The sequence below is a fragment of the Oncorhynchus nerka genome, linkage group LG14, assembly GCF_034236695.1.
Source record: "Oncorhynchus nerka isolate Pitt River linkage group LG14, Oner_Uvic_2.0, whole genome shotgun sequence".
NCBI lineage: Eukaryota > Metazoa > Chordata > Actinopteri > Salmoniformes > Salmonidae > Oncorhynchus > Oncorhynchus nerka.
Genome location: NC_088409.1, coordinates 52091427 through 52115412, shown reverse-complemented (window position 1 = coordinate 52115412; position 23986 = coordinate 52091427). Strand labels below are relative to the sequence as shown.

Here is a 23986-nt window from a genome sequence, read left to right as displayed (position 1 = left end):
CTACTCATCATATTGCATATAATATACTGTATAAGTTACATTTTAGAATATGGTAGATTCCATCATGTAATATGACATCTAACATAACATATATTCATGGTTTCAGCATATACTGTATAAATTGATAACTTCGATTCGCTAAAGTTACATTGATTCTCCCCTGATCCTCTTTATTCTCCCCTGTCCTTATTTCTAAATTTAGTTAACCTCAAATGGTACAACAGGTTTGGTTTGTCTTTTTAATCATAAGATATGGTATTGTCTTTCCTCACAGATATCATGATATACAATAAACACAGAATGAACTGATTTATTTTCCATCACTGTGGCTTGTCCAAAATCCAACGTACACCTCATACACATACAGACACACTCTTATGACTATAGTTCTTCTGACTGTAAGATGATATGGCTACACTGCTATGAACAACACACTGTATATTATCAGCATCACAGTTGTGGATTATAAAGATTGTAATGATAAGTTTGTATTTACATATGTCACCATGTGTTTTCCCAAAAAATATATAAATGTGGTTGTCTTTCTGTGCGTTGCTAAAGCCTCTTTTTTTTGTGAAAGTGTGCTTCATTTTAGTGTTAATGGCTTTTATACTGAAGAGTACTTTATTTATTTTTTTCAGTGTCACAGCATATCATGGGAGACGTCAGGCCTACCTACCCTACGCGATACAACTCATTTGCATTTGACCTATCAGTAAAGCAACAACAAGTGCTTAATTGAAGTGCTTATCCAAAGTACACAACTTGCATAAATGTCATAACATTGCAGATTATTAGAACACAGGTGATTGATTTAATTTCGAAACATATGTTTCCTCGGATCCCTCATAAAATAAAAATCAGCGGCCTCCACCTCCACAGCCACCACACCAGCAGGTGCAGTCTCCACTGCCACTACAACAGCGGCCTCCACCTCCACAACCACCACACCAGCAGGTGCAGTCTCCACAGCCACTACACCAGCGGCCTCCACCTCCACAGCCACCACACCAGCAGGTGCAGTCTTCACAGCCACTACACCAGCGGCCTCCACCTCCACAACCACCACACCAGCAGGTGAGGCCTCCACAGTCGCCACACCAGCGGCAGCAGCTACTGATATAAACAAATGTGTGTATGCAATCTTGTCAGGTTGATCCATTGATATATCTCAATTCACTTACAGGTACATTTTTCCAGGTGTTGCAGAGGCTTGGGGAGGTAAAGATGTGCTGTTGTCTCGAATCGGGCCATATAAAATCTTGTATCAGAATCTCCAGAGAACTGGTCCAAATATGGAGCTGGAAAGTGAGGTAAGACTGTGTTGCACATACAGTATATGTAAATACTGTATGTGTGTGGTTAATCTGGGGCGGCAGCGTAGCCTAGTGGTTAGAGCGTTGGACTAGTAACCGGAAGGTTGCAAGTTCAAACCCCTGAGCTGACAAGGTACAAATCTGTCGTTCTGCCCCTGAACAGGCAGTTAACCCACTGTTCCCAGGCCGTCATTGAAAATAAGAATGTGTTCTTAACTGACTTGCCTGGTTAAATAAAGGTAAAATAAATAAAAAAATCTGTGTATTTATAAGGAAAACCTAAATAGTTGTTTTTCCATGTAACAGATTTACATTATTTTTTTCTGTCAGACCATCAATGCCAGAATTTTAATAGGCAGTCAACCGAGCAAGCTTTGACACATTTGAAATGACTGGCATTTGGGGGAGCAAGAAATCAAAACTATTTGAGTATATCACCGGGGAGGGAAAATGGCTAATTGGGCCAGCAGTTTAGACATTAATGGCTGTGTGTTGAGTTATTTTGAGGGGACAGCAAATTTACACTGTTATACAAGCTGCACACTCACTACTTTGCAAAGTGTCATTTCTTCAGTATTGTCACATGAAAAGATATACTCAAATATTTACAAAAATGTGAGGGGTGTACTCACTTTTGTGATATACTGTATATGTTCAGATCATTCCTGAGAGAGAAGGGGTGTAATATCTCCAGATGGGCGTGTGGTACCCTTCCTCACCCATGCCAATAAGATATTACTTCTTGGGGGGTCTTGAAAGTAAGTATGAGAGTATAACTAATGCACAATTAACCTACTGAAAGTATACTGACTAAATGGCAAAACAGAGCTGTCAAATTATGTTATAGCTGTGTTGTTGTATACTTGCGAATTAGAATCTCAAGTGTAACATAATTTTGTTGGGGAAAACGGAAATGCACATTAAAAAAAATGCCCAGATTGCTGAATGTGTTCTGAAGGAGGAGTCGATTGCCTTTTCAAATATGGACAAAGATGTTAACAACATGATTGAAGAAATAGCAGTCACTCTCCTCCAAAACAGTGATATGTTCAATTTATAATTTAATATGATTGTAGATTAAAAATAATAATCATTTATATGGATCTTTCAAGGTTATCTTTGATACAACTTCTGACTAGATGGTCACTAAAACACATGTATTTAAATAATTATGTTACAAGAAACCTAAACTGTTCCCTGTTCCCTGTTTGCTCAGAAGAATACATGTAAAGATGTATAGACTACTTGACATTATGTTTTGCTAGATGAAATGAGCCAACTGTGCCACTTCTGTGGGGAGGTGGACAATAATGAGGAAGACACTAACTGGGTAATTGCTTGCTCACTTCTAAAGGCACATTTTTACGAGTACGAATTTGTATAAGCAGTAATATTTCTAGAGGTAGTATCATCCGCTTGGTCTGATAATGAAATAATTGTAATTCAAGAAAATGTGTTGAAAGTTTTAAACATATTAACATTTTTCATCATAAGTTTCAGATTGGTTGTGACCGCTGCCCACAATGGTTCCACCAGTTCTGTATGAAAACCATTCCATCATTGGAGGATTATGTCTGCGCTGCCTGTCAGGACTAGGTTAGGCTTGAGTTCCAGGTGACGGTAATCACCTGGAAAACTTTTTGAAGATCTCCTCCCATGTCCAGGAGTCTGGAGATCGCTGCTGCTGCAGCTGCCCGTTACCACGCTGCTTGGTCCTTTGGTGGTGGGTTATTCTGTAACATTCGTCGTCTTCCTCTGATGAGAAGTAAGAGAGGTCGGACCAATTTGCAGCGTGGTAAGTGTCCATTTTAATAAGACAAACTGAACACTACAAAAATACAAAATAACAAAGTGAAACAAACGAAACGGTCACGTGTGGTAACAAACACTAACACGGAAAATAATCACCCACAACTCAAAAGTGAAACCAGGCTACCTAAATTTGGTTCTCAATCAGGGACAACGATAAACAGCTGCCTCTGATTGAGAACCATACCAGGCCAAACACAGAAATCCCAAAACATAGAAAAAGGAACATAGACAACCCACCCAACTCACGCCCTGACCATACTAAAACAAAGACATAATAAAATAAGGTCAGAACGTGACAATACCTGCGTCTCCTCCTCTTGCAAATAATGGGGATGTTGGCCGTGTCAGGTGTTTGGAGAATGTCCTGTGCTTCCTGCTTTTGAGAAAAAATAATTAATCCGAGGTGAGTGATGGCAGTGAGGTGAGTGATATCCAGAAGGTCTTTTTTACCATAAGATACGGTTGCAGAAACATTACGTACAAAATAAGTTACAAATAACGCAAAAAAACCACATAATAGCACAATTGGTTGGGCGCCCTTAAAACTGCTGCCATTTCTTCCAGCACCATTTTACTCAACAAACAAACAGAACAAACTAAACTTTTGAAACAGTATAGGCTGAGGCATGGACATAATCAACCACTGCCCTGCCTCCAACCAGATTGCATCTGTTCCTTCAAAACATGGGGTTCCCTTAAGGTACATTTGTTGAGGCAACATGCAACTGACAAGTCAGTAAGGCCAGGAGAGGTCTTTTCTTTTAAATGTGAAATGTGTAGAGCTTGCAGTTTTTCAACAGAAAAATATGTTTTTTTCAACATGTTGGAAATTAAAGAAACACAAAACTGTCCTCTACGTGTTTGACATGTGCGGATTTAGAACAAATGTATATGGTACCTTTGCATCTTACAGGAGTCGAAAACACAATCCGCATTCTCACAATCCACTTTAGAACTGGAGTCGAACAAAAACATATTGACTATTCAAATACACAAGTCCATGAAGAGGAGGACACTTTAGAAGAACCAGAATTACAAAATGACTTTGAGCAAAAAAATTGGTCACCTTTTGCTCAAATTGGAAAGTATTTACTACATGTCAAACAAGTGTATCAATGAGGTAGTAGAGGAACTGTAGTTCATATCGTGCTCTGTGTCAGGTCCAGCCATAAAAATACATTGGTAATTCCTGTTTAAGGAAACATGGCTTTGTTATTGACAATTACATCATCTCAGATTTGGTTCAAGATGTCTGTGAGACAAATCCCATGAGCACAGTTTTAGGGATGGATTGGCTTCTCACCACATCTTACAAGAGGAATCGTTTTTTTAAGAAAAACGTTTTTGTGGTGGAGCCAGTAAAATATATACTTGATGCAAAGAAAGGAAGAAGCTTTCAGTATGTTCCTATTCTGCAGTCACTGTTACAAGTATTGAGCAACAGGATATTCAGGAGAAAGATTTAAAAAGTAGGCCTACGAGTTTTTCTCGATTACGAGTCTTTTTATGATGGCACACATTTCAAAGAAAATTACTGTTTATCAGGAGATTAATGAACCCTATGTTTACTTCTCTATGTTAATGACTTAGAAGTGTGCAATCCCCTTGGAACATCCTGCAAAACACACAAAATCACATGAGTCTATTGGGTGTTGGCAAATGTCCCATTACAGTTTAGGTCTACACTCAAGTTTATTTACATAACTGTTCTCTGCAATGCTGTTGATTTAAAACATATGGATATGGGAAGGTGATCTTGCACAATTGGAGGAGGAAGGACTCTTTATTCCTGTGCTGGAATAGATACTGAAGGGCACTGTTTTTATGTGTGGCGGCAGATAATCTTGGAGCCCACTCTATTGGTGGATTTGTAGAAGGTTTTAGTGCAACGCATGTCTGCAGGTTCTGTTTGGCAGAGCTATTTGAGATCCAGGTAAAAGAAGTGAGAACTGGGACATTCCAACACAGAACAAAGCAGGAACTCTGAACAATTCTGAACAAATACAGACAGTTTTAGAAAATCCCACCTTAATAGATTGCTATGGTGTGAAAAAGCAGTGTGCTCTGACTGAAAAATGTAAACATTTTTACGTGCTGTCTGGCTATCCACCAGATGTGCTGCATGGCTTTTTGAGGGAATCCTGCCTCTGGAACTGGAATTGTGCTTAAAGGTTTTAACCAAGAATAAATATTTTACTCTGTTGGAACTCAACAATCTTATCACACAGTTCCCATATTAGTGGAGTGATAAAACTGACTGCCCACAATCAATTCCCCTTGACTTGATGAATCCAAGGAAAAGAAGATTGGAGGAAATGCTCATGAAAGCTGGTGCCTACTGCGTCTGCTTCCATTCATTATAGGAACAAAAATACCTGTAGGTGAACCATCATGGGAAATTCTTATGGGCCTCAAAGATATTGTTGAACTTGTGGTTTCGCCAATTCACACAGAAGAATCAATTTGGTACAATTACTGCAAGATAGATATCCGAGCACAGGCATAGATTCTTAGAGGTTTAGGATAGTCTTATCCCGAAACATCCTTTCATTGAACACTACCCGCAGCTGATGAAGGCATTTGGACCCTTTATAGCTTTTTGGACTATGCGCTTTGAAGCTAAACACAGCTTTTTTTAAGCGGATTGTTCAACAGACCAACAGCTTTCAAAACATTTTGCTGTCTCTTTTGCAGTGAAGCGTCAACTAATGCTTGCGTACCGTCTGTATGGCATCAATCTTTTCAAGCCTGTCCCATCTGCCACAAAGCTGTCCACTGTTGCTTTGAAAGTGTTAAAGGATGACATAAAGGAAGTGGTACAATTTTATTTTCTAGATGAGACTTTTGTTCAGATGGCAAACACACTTTCCTGCAATGGTTCCAACTACTCGGTTGGAATGATCCTAACCTATGGATCCACTGAAGGTCTACCAGACCTTTGTTGATATACTTCTAATGATCGCTGTTCATGGTTGTCGTGTCTTTACTATCATTAACTGAAGACTGATAGTTTTCATCAAAGATTCTCTGTAATTAGTATTACACGATTAGACTGATTAATCATGTAACCGTAATTACTAGGAAGTCGGGGCACCAAGGAAAAATATTCAGATTACAAAGTTATCATTTCCTAAAATAACTTTTCTGATATTTTATCTGATCAATTAGTTTTCGAATTAATGAATTATTTACTTTACCTCACATGTACCTCACGTCTCATTCCAAACGTCGTAAATTGTTGCACAAACCCAGTCTTCACTATGAGTCATCCGTACATCAATTGTCTTAAATAATGTATTTATTACTAACTAAGTAAGTCACAGAAATGCACAAACAAACAAGGTATATGTGGTTACATGAAATGATAGGAGAATGTGCCCTAGTGGGCTAAACCGGCATGGCGGCTTGTTAGACAAAAGGGGAAGTGGGGGTCGACTAAGAAGTCATACAAAGTGATAATTATAACAATTGAAATGCTAATCCTTTACACATGAATGCTCACTCATTCGGGAACAATTGCAATCAATATATATATTTACGCTCAGTATGTCGTCTTGATCGCTGGTGAAAAGTTTGTTTCTTTTGTAGAATTGTCCGTCTCCCTCTCTCTCTCTCGATTGTGGTTAGAGGGGATAGTTCAGAGTGACATTCGTTATAGAATGGATGTTTCGGCGGTTGTCATTCTTCGCGTTCAATGATACCCAATTCAGACTAGTAATTACTAGTAATTAATATCAAAGACTTGTTCTTATTCTGTCGGTATCGATAGTCTAAGAGTTTAACCACGTGGTATGGTTAAAAGATTCAGCAATGGTCTACAACCTTTGTCCCTCCTAATGGAGAAAACATGGTCGGTAACCTTTAGCCATCTCGTAATTGAGGTAAGCTCGGTCTGCTGATCGAAAACCCGAGTGCGTTTTTTATTCGGAATGGCAGAAACCTCATATCTGGGGCTATTATATAAACAGCATTATGGTAATGTGGCCACACCGTCTCCCATTAGCTTCCCCAAGTTGTGACAAACGGACCTTTTCGTAGCTGGATTCTTCACCTATCTTTTATACTTTCTCCGGAACATGGAATTTGTTCGTACCTCAAGTTCTGTGAGGTGGGAGAATTTCCTTAGTTCTCCATGAAAATCTACTCTCTCTATACCGTGTGGCCATGTGGCAGGGTCTTCTCAGAAATGTACGACCTCTCTGACCACAGCAACCTAGTTGAAGGAGGAAAGGGGGAGGCAGGGAGAGGGGGATGGGGCTTGCTATACCCAAAGAGGCCAAAGTCATGACATGGTGAACTTGCTTTTATTGCCAAGTGTCAGAATGCAAGGTATAATGAGCACCTTGGGGTATTTGAGTTGGAATCCATACAGAAGCTTAAGGTCATTGAGCAAAAGGAATTGGCAGACATCTACCCACTAACAGCATATGCTGTTGGCCAAAAGCGCATGGAAACCCTGAAGCACCATATTTTCCTGCAATATTAGATAACAATCCTTTAAAATGGAATAGTTTTACATGGGATTAAAAACAATGCATTGCTCATAGAACTCATGCCAAATTTAGTATTTGATATTGTTAGGTTCTTATTTTTCAGAGTAAATAACTCATGGACACTGGAGAAGCTTTAACCAAGTTTAATTCTTCCCAAAGGTTCTGTATTCCGACAGCAAAACATTTCTCACCATCACAGTTACATACATCCCACTTTAGGACACTCCTCCTTCTCGCTCCAATCCTTACATTTTATGGTTCAACAGAACTGACCTCACCTCCTGACCTCAACCCCTCCTTCCCCTAGTCCACAGATGTCCATCTGTCTCCCCTATCTCAACTGTTGCTCTACTCCCTTCCACCAAACACATCCCAAAGCTATCTGTCTTCCCACAGAGAACTATTAACTTCTTACACACAACCCACTCTCTTTCACTCTTCCTATTCAAGGCTTCTTCTCTATCATTTATTTAACATCTCTACGTTCAAAGTTTAGCCGATTCCAACAGTATAGAATAGAAATGCTTGGTTTTGCACGTTTATTATTATGAGATCTAGTAAGCAGCACTTGATATTGATTTAATGGGATACCCATTTTTGACATCATACCCATTTCATAACTTTTATTCATTTTGTCTTGACAGGATCACTTTCACTACAACAGAACAGAAATGTCTGCCAGGTCCTGTTGAAAGGCCCTGATATCCGTAAGCTAACATTGCCTTCTGGAATCCCTGCTACTGTGACTGAGCTTGACACAATTGTGCAAGAGACATTTCAGCTTCAAAAATGATTTGTTCTATAGTACACGGACAGTGAATTTGGAGATCAGTTATTTTCAAGAACTCAATAACAGCTCCACAGAGGCATTGGATGAGAGGGGCTCCCGTGGATCACATGATACGGTGATATTGTCCTCTCCAGAAAGTACCTCTTCCCAACACTCCAGTCCGTGGCCATCTGAGTTTGAAGTTCCTCGCTTTGCTCATGATACAGAGCTCATTCTTGAGGCAGCTAATGAAGCACACATGAAGGATGGAACACTACTCAAAAATCTGTCTGTGAAATCAGACATCCTGGAAAAACTGTCTGAAAGGAACTTCCAGTTTACAGCCTATCCTTCAAGTCTACCAATTTGTCAGGTTGCAGAAGCTTTGGTAAAAAAGTACCCATGTCTTACAACTGTTGCTCTTGAGTCCACCTGTATGCAGAAGCTGGATGAATTTACACCAAAACTATTGGACTTGTGTAAGTCAAAAGGAGGTGTTGTCAAGGTGGACATGCAGAAAATCCTTGAAGTTCTGTACGGGGTATGCACAGTAACACCTTCACAATAGTATATAGGTTATACTGTGTATTTATTTTCCGGTATTAAATGCAAATATTTGTATAACATCATATTACAGTGCAACACCATCCAGGAAAGACGAGACAGTGTGATCCGTGGCTTGATCATATACCTCGGCGAGAGGGTTAAGGACCTTATCACAGAATACAAGGTAAAGGTTTTTATTTTTGTATACTTATTTATCTATACATGAGGTATCTTCCTTTCTTTTCCTCTCCTCTCAAGTTGCACAGTTAATCTAGTAGCCTAGTTGATTATTTCTAAACATTTTCACTCTGTCAGTTCTGACGACACCACGATCTGAGAGGACCTCGTTCAGCATGTGATGAAAGTGTTCACTGTGAAGAATCTGCACCAGAATATAGAGCATGGGATCTGCATCGAAGGAGCAGAGGTCCTGGCTGGTATTCCCAGTGTTACACAGTCATGTACGTTGCTTATGGGCCTCATCTATGGCTCATCTACACCCCAAAGAACTGAAATATACCTTTGATGTGTTCTAAAAAGTATTATTCGAACTTGATGACCTCAGGACCTCCCCACAAGTCCAAGCTCTAAAGATGAAGTTACTTGTTTTCAAAGATAGCTAGTTGTGTAACGGTTCTCTTGTGGTGAAGGAGAGGCGGGCCAAAACGCAGCGTGGTGGTTATTCATGGTTCTTTAATATAGCCACTAGACATGAATAAACTAACAAAACAAGAAATGTGAAAAAGCCAAACAGCCCTATAAGGTGCAAACACAGAGACAGGAACAAGGCTACCTAAGTATGATTCTCAATCAGAGACAACTAATGACACCTGCCTCTGATTGAGAACCATACTAGGCCGAAACATAGAAATACCCAAAACATAGAAAAACAAACAGACTGCCCACCCCAACTCACGCCCTGACCATAGTAAATAATGACAACACAAAGGAAATAAAGGTCAGAACGTGACAGTACCCCCCCCCCCCCCCCCAAAGGTGCGGACTCCGGCCACAAAACCTTAACCTATAGGGGAGGGTCTGGGTGGGCGTCTGTCCGCGGTGTCCCACTTCACCATTGTCTTAGTCCACCTCATTGTCTGCTTCCGTGGCCTCCTAACCACGGCGACCCCTCTAAATGACCCCACTGGACTGAGGGGCAGCTCGGGACAGAGGGGCGGAAGCTCTGAACAGAGGGGCGGAAGCTCTGAACAGAGGGGCGGAAGCTCTGGGCAGAAGCTCTGGACAGAGGGGCGGAAGCTCTGGGCAGAAGCTCTGGACAGAGGGGCGGATGCTCTGGGCTGAGGGGCAGGGGCTCTGGCGCCTCTGGGCTGAGGGGCTCTGGCGCCTCTGGGCTGAGGGGGTCTGGCGGCCCCTGGCGGCACTGGCGGCCCCTGGCTGACTGGCGGCACTGGCGGCCCCTGGCTGACTGGCGGCCCCTGGCGGCCCCTGGCGGCCCCTGGCGGCCCCTGGCGGCCCCTGGCTGACTGGCGGCCGCTGGCGGCCCCTGGCTGACTGGCGGCACTGGCGGCCCCTGGCTGACTGGCGGCCCCTGGCTGACTGGCGGCACTGGCGGCCCCTGGCTGACTGGCGGCACTGGCGGCCCCTGGCTGACTGGCGGCACTGGCGGCCCCTGGCTGACTGGCGGCACTGGCGGCTCCTTGCAGACTGGCGGCACTGGCGGCGCTGGGCAGACTGGCGGCACTGGCGGCGCTGGGCAGACTGGCGGCGCTGGGCAGACTGGCGGCACTGGCGGCGCTGGACAGACGGATGGCTCAGGCGGCGCTGGGCAGACGGGTGGCTCAGGCGGCGCTGGGCAGACGGGTGGCTCAGGCGGCGCTGGGCAGACGGGTGGCTCAGGCGGCGCTCGGCAGATGGGTGGCTCAGGCGGCGCTGGGCAGACGGGTAGCTCAGATGGCGCTGGGCAGACGGGTAGCTCAGATGGCGCTGGGCAGACGGGAAGCTCTGGCAACGCTGGAGAGGAAGGCACTGGCAGCGCTGGACTGAGTAGCTCTGGTCGCGCCGAACAGGCGGGAGACTCCGGCTGCACTGGAGAGGATGAAGGCTCTGGCAGCGCTGGAGAGGAGGAAGGCTCCGGCAGCGCTGGAAAGGAGGAAGGCTCCGGCAGCGCTAGAGAGGAGGAAGGCTCCGGCAGCACGGGAGAGGCGGGAGACTCCGGCAGCGCTGGAGAGGCGGGAGACTCCGGCAGCGCTGGAGAGGCGGGAGACTCCGACAGCGCTGGAGAGGAGGAAGGCTCCGGCAGCGCTGGACAGGCGGGAGTCCCTGTAAGGATGAGCCCGGAGAGACAGCCTGGTGCGGGGGGCTGCCACCGGAGGGCTGGTGCGTGGAGGTGGTGACGGATAGACCGGACCGTGCAGGCGCACTGGAGCTCTTGAGCACCGAGCCTGCCCAACCCTACCTGGTTGCATGCTCCCGGTCGCCCTGCCAGTGCGGCGAGGTGGAATAGGCCGCACTGGGCTATGCAGGCGAACCGGGGACACCATGCGCAAGGCTGGTGCCATGTAAGCCACCCCAGGGAGACGCACTGGAGACCAGATGCGTAGAGCTGATGCTTCATGGCACTTGGCTCGATGCCCACTCTAGCCCGGCCAATACTCGGAGCTGGAATATACCGCACCGGGCTATGCACCCGCACTGGGGACACCGTGCGCTTCACAGCATAACACAGTGCCTGCCCGGTCTCTCCAGTCCCCCGGTAAGCACAGGAAGTTGGCGCAGGTCTCCTACCTGGCTTCGTCACACTTCCTGTGTGCCTCCCCCAATACATTTTTGGGGCTGACTCTCGGGCTTCCATCCACGCCGCCGTGCTGCCTCCTCATACCAGCGCCTCTCCGCCTTCGCCGCCTCCAGCTCTTCTTTGGGGCGGCGATATTCTCCAGGCTGTGCCCAGGGTCCTTTACCATCCAACTCATCCTCCCATGTCCAGTCCTCTTTTCGCTGCTGTTGCCCGTTACCACGCCGCTTGGTCCTGTTGTGGTGGGTGATTCTGTAACTGTTCTCTTGTGGTGAAGGAGAGGCGGACCAAAACGCAGCGTGGTGGTTATTCATGGTTCTTTAGTATTGACACTAGACATGAATAAACTAACAAAACAAGAAATGTGAAAAAACCAAACAGCCCTATCTGGTGCAAACACAGAGAAAAGAACAATCACCCACAAACACACAGTGAAACCCAGGCTACCTAAGTATGATTCTCAATCAGAGACAACTAATGACACCTGCCTCTGATTGAGAACCATACTAGGCCGAAACATAGAAATACCCAAAACATAGAAAAACAAACATAGACTGCCCACCCCAACTCACGCCCTGACCATACTAAATAATGACAAAACAAAGGAAATAAAGGTCAGAACGTGACAAGTTGCTAGGTGGTATAGGAGCTACAGATTACATGATGCTCTTTGTCAGGTGAAGTCATAAGATACATTGTCAATTCCTGTTTAAAAAAACAGCTTTGCTCTAAAACTTACTCCATATGCACTAGTGAATATCTGAGATGCAAGCTATCTGGGTGTAACTTTACCTAAGGAAACAAGGTGGAGTTATAACCAGAATGCTTATATAGTACCTATAAGGGCACAAGGCGAGACCCAGATGTAGATGGTTAGAGTCCAAGATGTTTATTAACAATCCAAAAGGAGTAGGCAAAAGAATGGTCATGGACAGGCAAAAGGTCTGTCAAAATAATATGTCCATATGGTCTTCACTAGCGCATATGGAGTCAGGTTTAAGGGACAATTTGGCATATATTTTGTAACAGCATCTGCAATGTTTGTTTTGAAAACCCATTTTTTGATTAATCTAAATCAGTTTAAATGAGGTTGTGTTTGAGCTAAAGTTCATATTGTACTTTGTGTAAAGTCTATTAGGACAAATCCTGAATTTACGTTTCTGTTAAAATATTGCTTTGTTGTTAAGGGGCACACAGACCACCAGAAAATTATTGCCAAACTTTACAAGATGTGAGGTCAAAGTGCTAATCCAAAACTATCACCTAAACTTTATGCAGTTGTGAAGATCTAAAATTATTTGTAGTCAGGTGCAAGCTATCTGGATATAACTTTGCCTAAGGAGGCAAGGTGTAGAATGCATACAGATTACAAAATACGATTACCTAAGGAGTAGGGTTTATGGAGAAATTTGAGATTGAAGTTTGAAGAAATTATAAAATGATAACATTTATTTTATTAAAAATAAAAGGTGTGGATGTCTGAAGTTGCATATTCCCTTGTATAGAAATAATAATTAGTTGTAAATTATCCCAAGTACAGTGGGGAGAACAAGTATTTGATACACTGCCGATTTTGCAGGTTTCCCTACTAACAAACCATGTAGAGGTCTGTAATTTTTATCATAGGTACACTTCAACTGTGAGAGACGGAATCTAAAACAAAAATCCAGAAAATCACATTGTATGATTTTTAAGTAATTAATTTGCATTTTATTGCATGACATTGGAGATCCTATAACTATAACGACATAACCTGAGAGGCTGCTCAGCAAGGAAGAAGCCATTGCTCCAAAACCACCATAAAAAAAGTCAGACTACAGTTTCGACTGCACATGGGTACAAAGATCGTACTTTTTGGAGAAATGTCCTCTGGTCTGATGAAACAAAAATAGAACTGTTTGGCCATAATGACCATCGTTATGTTTGGAGGAAAAAGGGGGAGGCTTGCAAGCCGAAGAACACCATCCCAACCGTGACGCACGGGGTGGCAGCATCATGTTGTGGGGGTGCTTTGCTGCAGGAGGGACTGGTGCACTTCACAAAATAAATGACATCATGAGGAAAGAAAATTATGTCGAAAAATTGAAGGAACATCTCAAGACATCAGTCAGGAATTTAAAGCTTGGTCGCAAATGGGTCTTCCACATTGACAATGACCCCAAGCAGACTTCCAAAATTGTGGCAAAATGGTTTAAGGACAACAAAGTCAAGGTATTGGAGTGGCCATCACAAAGCCCTGACCTGAAAATTTGTGGGCAGAACTGAAAAAGAGTGTGTGAATAAGGAGGCCTACAAACCTGACTCAGTTACACCAGCTTTATCAGGAGGAATGGGCCAAAATTCACCCAACTTATTGTGGGAAGCTTGTGGAAGGCTACCCAAAATGTTTGACCCAAGTTAAACCATTTAAAGGCCCTCTCTGGGGTAGGCGGGACACTTGCGTCCCACATGGCCAATAGCCAGGGAAAATGCAGAGCGCCAAATTCAAATACATTTCTATAAAAATCTAACTTTCATTAAATTACACATGCAAGATAGCAAATTAAAACTACACTCGTTGTGAATCCAGCCAACATGTTAGACTTAAAAAAGGCTTTTCATCAAAAGCACAAGATGCTATTATCTGATGATAGCACAACAGTAAACAATGAGAGTAGCATATTTAAACTCTGCAGGCGCGACACAAAACGCAGAAATAAAATATTAATCATGCCTTACCTTTGACGAGCTTCTTTTGTTGGCACTCCTATATGTTCCATAAACATCACAAATGGTCCTTTTGTTCGATTAATTCTGTCAATATATATCCAAAATGTCCATTTATTTGGCGCGTTTGATCCAGAAAAACACAGCTTCCAACTTAAGCAACGTCGCTACAAAATATCTCAAAAGTTACCTGTAAACTTTGCCAAAACATTTCAAACTACTTTTGTAATACAACTTTAGGTGTTTCTAAACGTATATAATCGATCAAATTGAAGATGGGATGATCTGTGTTCAATACAGGAGAAAAACAAACTGACTACTACTTTTCTGGTTACGCCCCTCTATCCAAAGGTACACATGAAGTGACGTTCGTTCTGAGCTATGGTACTTCTTCATTACACAATGGAAAAACCTCAACCAATTTCTACAAACTGGTGACATCAGGTTTGAATGAACTGCCCTCCATTTGAGTGGTAATTTGCGATTGTGTATATATTATGGTTCGCTCAATGGCAATAAGTTGCCATTCATTTTTGTCCATTTCATGGGGGCCTTCCCTTACTTTCCAGCTTCATGCAAGTCAACCATTCTTAATCTTAGGTCTTCTGAGATCTCTTTTGTTCAAGGCATGGTTCACATCAGGCAATGCTTCTTGTGAATAGCAAACTCAAATTTTGTGAGTATTTATTGTAGGGCAAGGCAGCTCTAACCAACATCTCCAATCTCTTCTCATTGATTGGACTCCAGGTTAGCTGACTCCTGACTCCAATTAGATTTTGGAGAAGTTATTAGCCTAGAGGTTCATATACTTTTTCCAACCTACACTGTGAATTATTAAATGACGTATTCAATATAGACAAGAAAAACACAATGATTAAAGCTTCCATTTGTGACCCGATTCAGCAAACTAGGCGTATGTCACAAATGTATTAAAATGCGTTTTTGGGCAGAAATGCCTTCTCGAACATGTGAACTTTCATGTGCCTTAATATCAAACTTGTATGCCATCTGTAAATACTAATACACTTGTTAAATTACAAGCCTAGTTGGTTTAGCTACAGAAAAAGGGAGCAACTTTCCCGCTAGCCATGATTGGCTGAGAGAATGAGTGGGCTGGACATGCTGAGAGAAGAGTTTTGATTGGTCTACCATATAGCACACGTCTGTCTATTGGAGCAGGTTGGTATGATTGGTATGTTTAGGTAATTGTGTCGAACGCAAAATTTTTTTATTGCGTGCTAAAACTGTATAAACCTAATGTCAAGTTAAAGTGTACTGTTAGCTAGCTAACGTTATGTGTATGCTCTCCACTTTCTGGAGGACCGAGTTTTGAAATCAGTGGAATTTGAGTAAGATAGCTAAGGAGATGGAGAAAACACCAGTCTGGACTACATCATCAAACTAAGGGCAACCATGCATAGTATCAGACAGGAGACATGTCCAACCATGCTGTACACTGGTAAGATTTTCAGATATTACACGTTTCTAATTTTGACAGAAAGTAGTTTCATTTCAAGTGTACTGTTAGATATCTAACGTTAGCTGGCTGGGTCTCTAGCTAACATTATGTGCATGATCTTATTCTTCGTATCTCAGACACATTTGCTTGACTAGTTATAGCCATAGAACCTTGTTGGTTAGCTACCTGCAGATTCATGCAGTTTGGGATCACTTAGAAATGTCCTTGTTTTTGAAAGAAAAGCTATTTTTTTGTCTATTAAAATAACATCAAATGGATCAGATATTTAGTGTAGACATTGTTAATGTTCTAAATTAGTATTGTAGCTGGAAACGGCAGATTTTTTATGGAATATCTAGCTAGGCGTACAGAGGCCCATTATCAGCAACCATCACTCCTGTGTTCCAATGTCACAATGTGTTAGCTAATCCAAGTTTATCATTTAAAAACTTGATCATTAGAAAACGTTTTTGCAATTATGTTAGCACAGCTGAAAACTGTTGTTCTGATTAAAGAAGCAATAAAACTTGCCTTCTTTAGACTAGTTGAGTAACTGGAGCATCAGCATTTGTGGGTTTGATTACAGGCTCAAAATGGCCAGAAACAAATAACTTTCTTCTGAAACTCGTCAGTCTATTCTTGTTCTCAAAAAGAAGGCTATTCCATGCGAGAAATTGCCAAGAAACTGAAGATCTCGTACAACGCTGTATACTACTCCCTTCACAGAACAGCACAAACTGGCCCTAACCAGAATAAAAAGGGGAGTGGGAGGCCACGGTGCACAACTGGGCAAAAGGACTGTCTAGTTTGAGAAACAGACGTCTCACAAGTCCTCAACTGGCAGCTTCATTAAATAGTACCCGTAAAAAAAAAAAACGTCTCAATGTCAACAGTGAAGAGGCGACGGCGGGATGCTGGCCTTCTACAGTGGTTCCTCCTTTAAATGTTGAAAACTTGCACCTCGGTACTTAGAGGTACCCAGCATCATGGCTTCATTGCTCCGGACCACCACAAGGGGGAGTTAGAGCACTCATTATGCATTTGGGTCCCAAGGTTTTTATATGACCAATCATATCGAGTGGTTCCAATGACGAATTTTGACGTGAGCCACCCTTGCCTTTGTGGCTTCTTCAACAAAGATGGCTGACAAAAAATCACGGTGGAACCAGATGTATGTTGTTATAACGTCATAACGAGTCGAGCAAAGAATGTACAATTGAAAGGAATATGTTAGTTAATGTAGAGACAAACTTTGTGCATATTTTTTTGTCATGAAGTTAATTTACAAAAATCGCTATTTAGCAAGTTATATGACTAGCTAACATTAGCCAGCTAGCTAGTGTTAGGAGAATGAATTTGTAATTTGTGTTGTTTAATGTTTTAGGGACTCCTGAGAACCATTAAACCAGGCTGTCATCTTGTGAAACAGTGGCAGTAAAGAATCCTGTAGCTAAAGCATTTACTGCAAAATGAGTGTACAATTGTGTAAGCTTGCCTTGCAATGCAGCTAAAGTAACATAGCTAGCTAACTATTTACTTGCTTATTGTGCAGTGGAGGATAACATCGCTGTATGTCTATGGATGTGTAGCTAGCTACAGTATGTAGCCGATCTGTGTATGGACCCTAAAACGTTAGGTTCCGAATGAATATTTATACCAATCTATGAACCTCAGCTATCATAGGTGTTGTATCAACTTCAAGTCTGAATGGCATTAATGAAGTCTATGGATAGAGTAGAATATAATAACTTTATTGTGCCAATGATGCAATTCCTGTGTACACATGTACTGTAGTTATTACCACGCATGAGATTCCCACATTGTAGCCTGCACATTGAATATATTCACTGATCATGTGAATATATTCCTTGGCAAATAAAGGTGCAGTTCAGGTATGAATCTCTGAGACATTATTTTTCAGTCATATCAAACTCCATTATTTGAATGATGCTGTGTCTGCATGTACGTATTACAATTGTACACTTCTACAGTGTTTACCATTCCTGCTCCTGGGACATTAATGATTACACATTGTAACTATGCAATAGACAAGAAACATTATTCATTTGTAATTCATATATACAGAAAAAAACTGTGCATATCTTATAACTATATCATATAACTCCCTTCATCTACATTAATCTGAGGACACGTCAACAAAACAAAGGAGATGGTCGTGGACTTCAGGAAACAGCAGAGGGAGCACCCCCCTATCCACATCGACGAGACAGTAGTGGAGAAGGTGGAAAGTTTTAAGTTCCTCAGCATACACATCACGGACAACCTGAAATAGTCCACCCATACAGACAGCGTGGTGAAGAAGGCGTAACAGTGCCTCTTCAACCTCAGGAGGCTGAAGAAATTTGGCTTGTCACCGAAAACACTCAAACTTTTACAGATGCACAATCAAGAGCATCCTGTCGGGCTGTATCACTGCCTGGTACGGCAACTGCTCCATCCACAACCATAAGGCTCACCAGAGGGTAGTGAGGTCTGCACGACGCATTATCGGGTGAAAACTACCTGCCCTCCAGCACACCTACACCACCCGATGTCACAGGAAGGCCAAAAAGATCATCAAGGACAACAACCATCCGAGCCACTGCCTGTTCACCCCACTTTCATCCAGAAGAAGAGGATGAAACATATGTTTGTTTTACTCGATGTGTAACTCTGTGTTGTAATATGTGTCGAACTGCTTGCTTTATCTTGGCCAGGTCACAGTTGTAAATTAGAACTTGTTCTCAACTTGCCTACCTGGTTAAATAAATCTAGAGACTCAAATCTCTAGCCACTTTAAAATAATAAAAAATTGGATGTCATAAATGTATCTCTAGTCACTTTAAACAATACCACTTTATACTTTGTACTCTATACCATCTACTGCATCTTGCCTATGCCGCACGGCCATCGGTCATCCATATATTTATATGTACATATTCTTATTCATTCCTTTACATTTGTGTGTATAATGGAGTTGTTTGAAATTGTTAGATTACCTGTTAGATATTATTACATGGTCGGAACTGGAAGCACAAGCATGTCGTTACACTCGCATTAACATCTGCTTACCATGTGTATGTGAAAATAAAAGAGAGCCGCACACTCTAGGAGCTCAGATGCTAAAATGTTATTACCAAAGTTTCGACAGCCAAGCTGTCTTCATCAGGATATAATCACAAACACTGCGGGATGACTCATTTATATAGTGTCAAAAGACACAGGTGTCTGTAATCATGGCCAAGAGTGGCCTAATATCATTGGTTAATAATAAAATATTAAAATGTCATACAAAGAACAGCATACAAACAACAAATGGATAGCATACGATCATAGATTAAGTTGACTACACAAGCTTACAAACAATTACAATGGCAAAGTCACAATAATCACAAGAATGGCTTCAGATATAACCATGTGTATGTGACCAATGAAATTTGATTTGATTTGATACAAACGTGCTACTGTATGCAGAAAAGCCACGGCCCTTGCAGAGCAAGGGGAACAACTACTTCACGGTCTCAAAGCGAGTGACGTCACCGATTGAAACGCTATTAGCGTGCACCCCGCTAACGAGCTAGCCATTTCACACCGGTTACACCCGACTTGAAAAAAATATATATGTACACATTGCGAGATATTTGGCGAAATAGACAGACATGCCTATATTTCCCCATAGGAAACAATAGTTCCAATATTATTTTTGTTTTTTACATTTAGACTATAAAACAATGTGAGCAGGTCTCACTGCCACTGGGAATAGAACGTTTGAAAGGCGACCTGGTGCCACGGTGCTCAATAGAACTAATAGGAGCTGGCAGGGTGAAAAATGCACTAAAATAAGGCCTGTTTTTTCGCGATAACCTCTTCATGGTATGTGGGACACTAGCGTCCCATCTGGCCAACATCCAATGAGATTGCAGAGCGCCAAATTCAAATACAGAAATGCTCATTATAAAAATTCAGAAAACAAAACATATTTTACATAGGTTTAGAGATTAACGTCTTGCGAAAGCATACCTAGCCCAGAACATACCTAGCCCAGAACATAGCCAAATTGACAAATTATTACAAAGATTAACCAGCCAAGCAGAAGCGTTACACAAGTCAGAAATAGAGATAAAATGGATCCCTTACCATTGATGATCTTCATATGGTTGCACTCAGAAGACATTCATTTACTCAATAAATGTTCCTTTTGTTTCAGAAAGTCTCTTTATATCCAAAAACCTCCGTTTTGTTTGTGTGTTTTCTTCAGTAATCCACTGGCTCAAACGCAGTCAAAACAGGCAGACAAAAAAAATCTAAATTGTATCCGTAAAGTTCATAGAAACATGTCAAACGATGTTTATTTTCAACCCTCAGGTTGTTTTTAGCCTAAATGATCTATAATATTTCAAGCGGACAATAACGTTGTCAATATAAAAGGTAAACAAGAAAGGCACTCTCTCGGGATTGCGCATGAAAAAGCTCTGTGTCCTAAATCCTAAGTCAATGGATACTGTAATGGCATTGAATAGAAAACTACAAAATCAACAAAAAAAACGACTTCCTGAATGGATTTTTCTCAGGTTTTCGCCTGCCAAATCAGTTCTGTTATAATTATACTCACAGACACAATTTTAACAGTGTTGGAAACTTTAGAGTGTTTTCTCTCCATCCATGCATATCATATTGTCTGGGCCCGAGTAGCAGGCCATTTAATTTGGGCATGCTTTTCACCCAAAATTCTGAATGCTGCCCCCTACCCTAGAGACGTTAACTTAGTGTAGGTAAACATCTGACCCACTGGAATTGTGATACAATGAAGTATAAGTGAAATAATCTTTCTGTAAACAATCGTTGGAAAAGTTACTTTGTCATGCACAAAGTATATGTCCTAACTGACTTGCCAAAACTATAGTTTGTTAACAAGAAATGTGTGGAGTGGTTGAAAAACAAGTTTTAATGACTCCAACATACAGTAAGTGTATGTACATTTCCGACTTCAACTGTGGTACCTTAATTCTGCTCAAAAAGTTTTACTACCATGACTGTGTTTATTCTTCTAGAGCAGCAGGGTTCTTCAATTATGTTCCTGGAGACCCATAGGGTGTGCATACCTTTGTTCCAGCCATATACTAACATTTGATTTAACTAGCCAATCGACCAACCCTTGATACGTTGAATGTGGTGTTAGTAGTAATGGACAGGAACAAAAGCCTGCACACCTTTATGGCTCACTAGGACCAGGATTGAAGATCACTGTTCTAAAGAAAACATAGAACGAGAATATGCATCTGAAGAGTATGGGGGCGTTTGTCATACATGACTGTTTTTGCCGACCCTCTCCCATGTTGCCCCTCTCTCCCTCAGGTCTGTTGTCGTTCACCTTCCTCCACTACACACTGGCCTTCACCTCTGTGGTGCTGTTCTACATCTACTACACCCAGCCTAAAGACTGCCCCGAGCACGAGGTCTTCATCAGCCTCAACCTCATCTTCAGCGTCATCATCTCCATCCTGCCCAAATTACAGGTATTGTTGCGGTTTCATTGCCCACCCCAAATTAAGGAACAGTTTTAGCAATTATATCAGTAATTATTGATACAATGTTTGGTAAGGGAATGCTTTTATTAGTCAGTTTTTGTTGATAACAGTGTTGACAATTGTGTGCATTGCATGATGATGAATTTGTTCCACTGCATACATGTGTTTACCAGTACCTATGTTTTTGTGTCACATGAAGACCGGGCCCAGCCTGGTCTGCTCCAGGCCTCTCATCTCCCTCTACACCATGTATGTCACCTGGTCCGCCTTGACCAACGACCCAAGTGAGTCTCAGCCTCTTTCCCATTCCAGTTTCTACAGAGTTGTTGTCATTGTATATAGTTGTTTTTACTTTCTCCCTCCAGTTTATGTTTATATTTGCTTTCCAAACCACTGCAGCACTGAGCGTTGCCTACTGGTGAGTTTGGCAGACTTTGGTAGTTCACTCACCTTCCCCAACTCGTTACATTTACTAGGTCCTGGGGTTGATTCTTGTTAAGTCACATAGTCAGGAAAAACTCATGGTCCTACTTATGGCCCATGCTTGTACTTGTGCTTGTAGTGGGTCAGTGGAAAAGCTCAGACATGTGTTGGAGTGTGTCTACAACAGTCTGCACGCAATTGTTGTAATTAATAGACACTTGGCATATCTGTTGTGATAATAGGTTTAGAGTCTGTTGCCTTCCTTCAAGACTGCAGGTCTCTTTACATGTTTTTTTCCTTCCCCATAACTATCCTACATTCTATGGCTGATTTGCTGTGTCTGTCTCTCTTAGACCGTAAGTGTAACCCCAGCCTGCTAAGTCTGGTGTCAAATGTCAGCTCCAGCGAGCCCACACCCACCAGTGCCCCAGCACAGGTGCAGTGGTGGGATGCCCAGAGCATTGTGGGTTTGGTCATCTTCCTCTTCTGCACTCTCTATGCCAGGTAGCTAGCTACTCCAATTTGGATCCATATCATGGCTGATTATTTAATTGTCTGTTATGCCATGATCTTGATAGATCTCCCATGCTGACCCCTGGTCTCTCTTTGTAACCTCGTTCCTCTGTTGAAAGAAGAGAGTCGGACCGAAATGCAGCGTGTAGGTTACTCATGTGCTTTAATAAAGGAAATAGCGATACATGAAATAACTGTGAGATACAAAACAACAAACGGAACGTGAAACTATACAGCCTATCTGGTGAATACACAAAGACAGGTACAATCACCCACGAAATACAACGTGAACACAGGCTACCTAAATACGGTTCCCAATCCGAGACAACGAGAAGCACCTGACTCTAATTGAGAACCGCCTCAGGCAGCCAAGCCTAACTAGACACACCCCTAATCAACACAATCCCAATTACTACAAACCCCAATACGAAACACAACATATAAACCCATGTCACACCCTGGCTTACCCAAACATATACCAAAAACACAAAATATAATGACCAAGGCGTGACACTCTTTTTGTATCTATGTCTCTCCCCAACTCTCTCTCCTCTTTCTCCAGACATAAGTCTGTCTCGTTCACATTTTCCATTCTCTTTCCTGCCCTCCCAAACCTTTTTAGCTTTGCTTTACCTTGGGGTGCTTTTAGTCATTCAGTTTCTATTGTTATTCTTTAGTTTTTTTATCCTCATGTTTGTTGTGTAGTAAATATTTAAGCTTTTATTTTCTTATTTGTTTCCTGTGAAGCACATTGTGTTGCATTCCATGTCTGAAATGTGCTGTATAAATAAAGCTGGATTTGATTTGACTCTCTCCCCCCTGGGTGTTGCTGGACATACGTTCGTCCAACAACACTCAGGTGAACAAGCTGATGCAGACCGAGGAGGGCGGGGGTTATGGAGAAGAGGGCGAGGTAGGGGAGGACAATGTGCGAGGGGCTGTGAATAATGAGGGTGAGGGGGTCACCTACAGCTACTCCTTATTCCACTTACACTTCTGCCTGGCCTCCCTCTACATCATGAGGACACTCACCAACTGGTACCAGTAAGTACAGCATCAGCTGACCATCAGAGCTACAGCTCTATAGAAATGTTAGAACATTTTACAATATTTCTAGGTGTCCTATTAGGTATGTTATGTATGTATTCCTTGTCAGTTTGAAAGCCATGGGATCAGGAGGGATATTTCTTTGGGTGAATCACAACAGCCTTTGTGTGAAAGCTATGCGAAATCCCTGATAGGCAGCATTAATCCACCATATTGCTCTGACCTCTTCTGTGTTTTCAGATCAGCCTAAATGAAGGGGATGAGACAAGGATAGAAAGCCTCTATAAAGATACACTCTTTAAACTGATACCTTCTCCCTTCATTCCTCAGGCCAGACATCACCAGCCAGGCCATGCAGAGCAGTATGCCAGCTGTGTGGGTGAAGATCAGCTCCAGTTGGCTGGGCCTGGGCCTCTACCTCTGGACCCTGCTCGCCCCTCTCATGTTTCCCGACCGAGACTTCAGCTGAACAGCCCCCCATGGTGTCACCATGGTCTTGTAAGATGTTGTTAAAGTTTATTATTATTATAATTATACGAGTCAGAATTTTTGCATTGGTCTCTGTTGGTGTGTTTAATCTTGTTTTGTTGAGGGGGGGGGGTTATGAGTCTGAGTCAGTGCC

At 42.3% G+C, this 23986-nt stretch overlaps 1 protein-coding gene across 1 annotated transcript; it reads left to right on the top strand.

Annotated features, from left to right (window-relative positions):
- Positions 1–829: 829 nt before the first annotated feature.
- LOC115142265 (serine incorporator 1-like) lies at positions 830–23838 on the top strand. The gene is made up of 7 exons (XM_065027206.1): positions 830–1077; positions 2981–3081; positions 21209–21369; positions 21581–21665; positions 22158–22308; positions 23152–23361; positions 23695–23838. The coding sequence occupies exons 1-7, from the start codon at positions 830–832 to the stop codon at positions 23831–23833; spliced, it is 1095 nt and encodes a 364-aa protein (XP_064883278.1). The 3' UTR covers positions 23834–23838.
- The last annotated feature ends 148 nt before the right edge of the window (positions 23839–23986 follow it).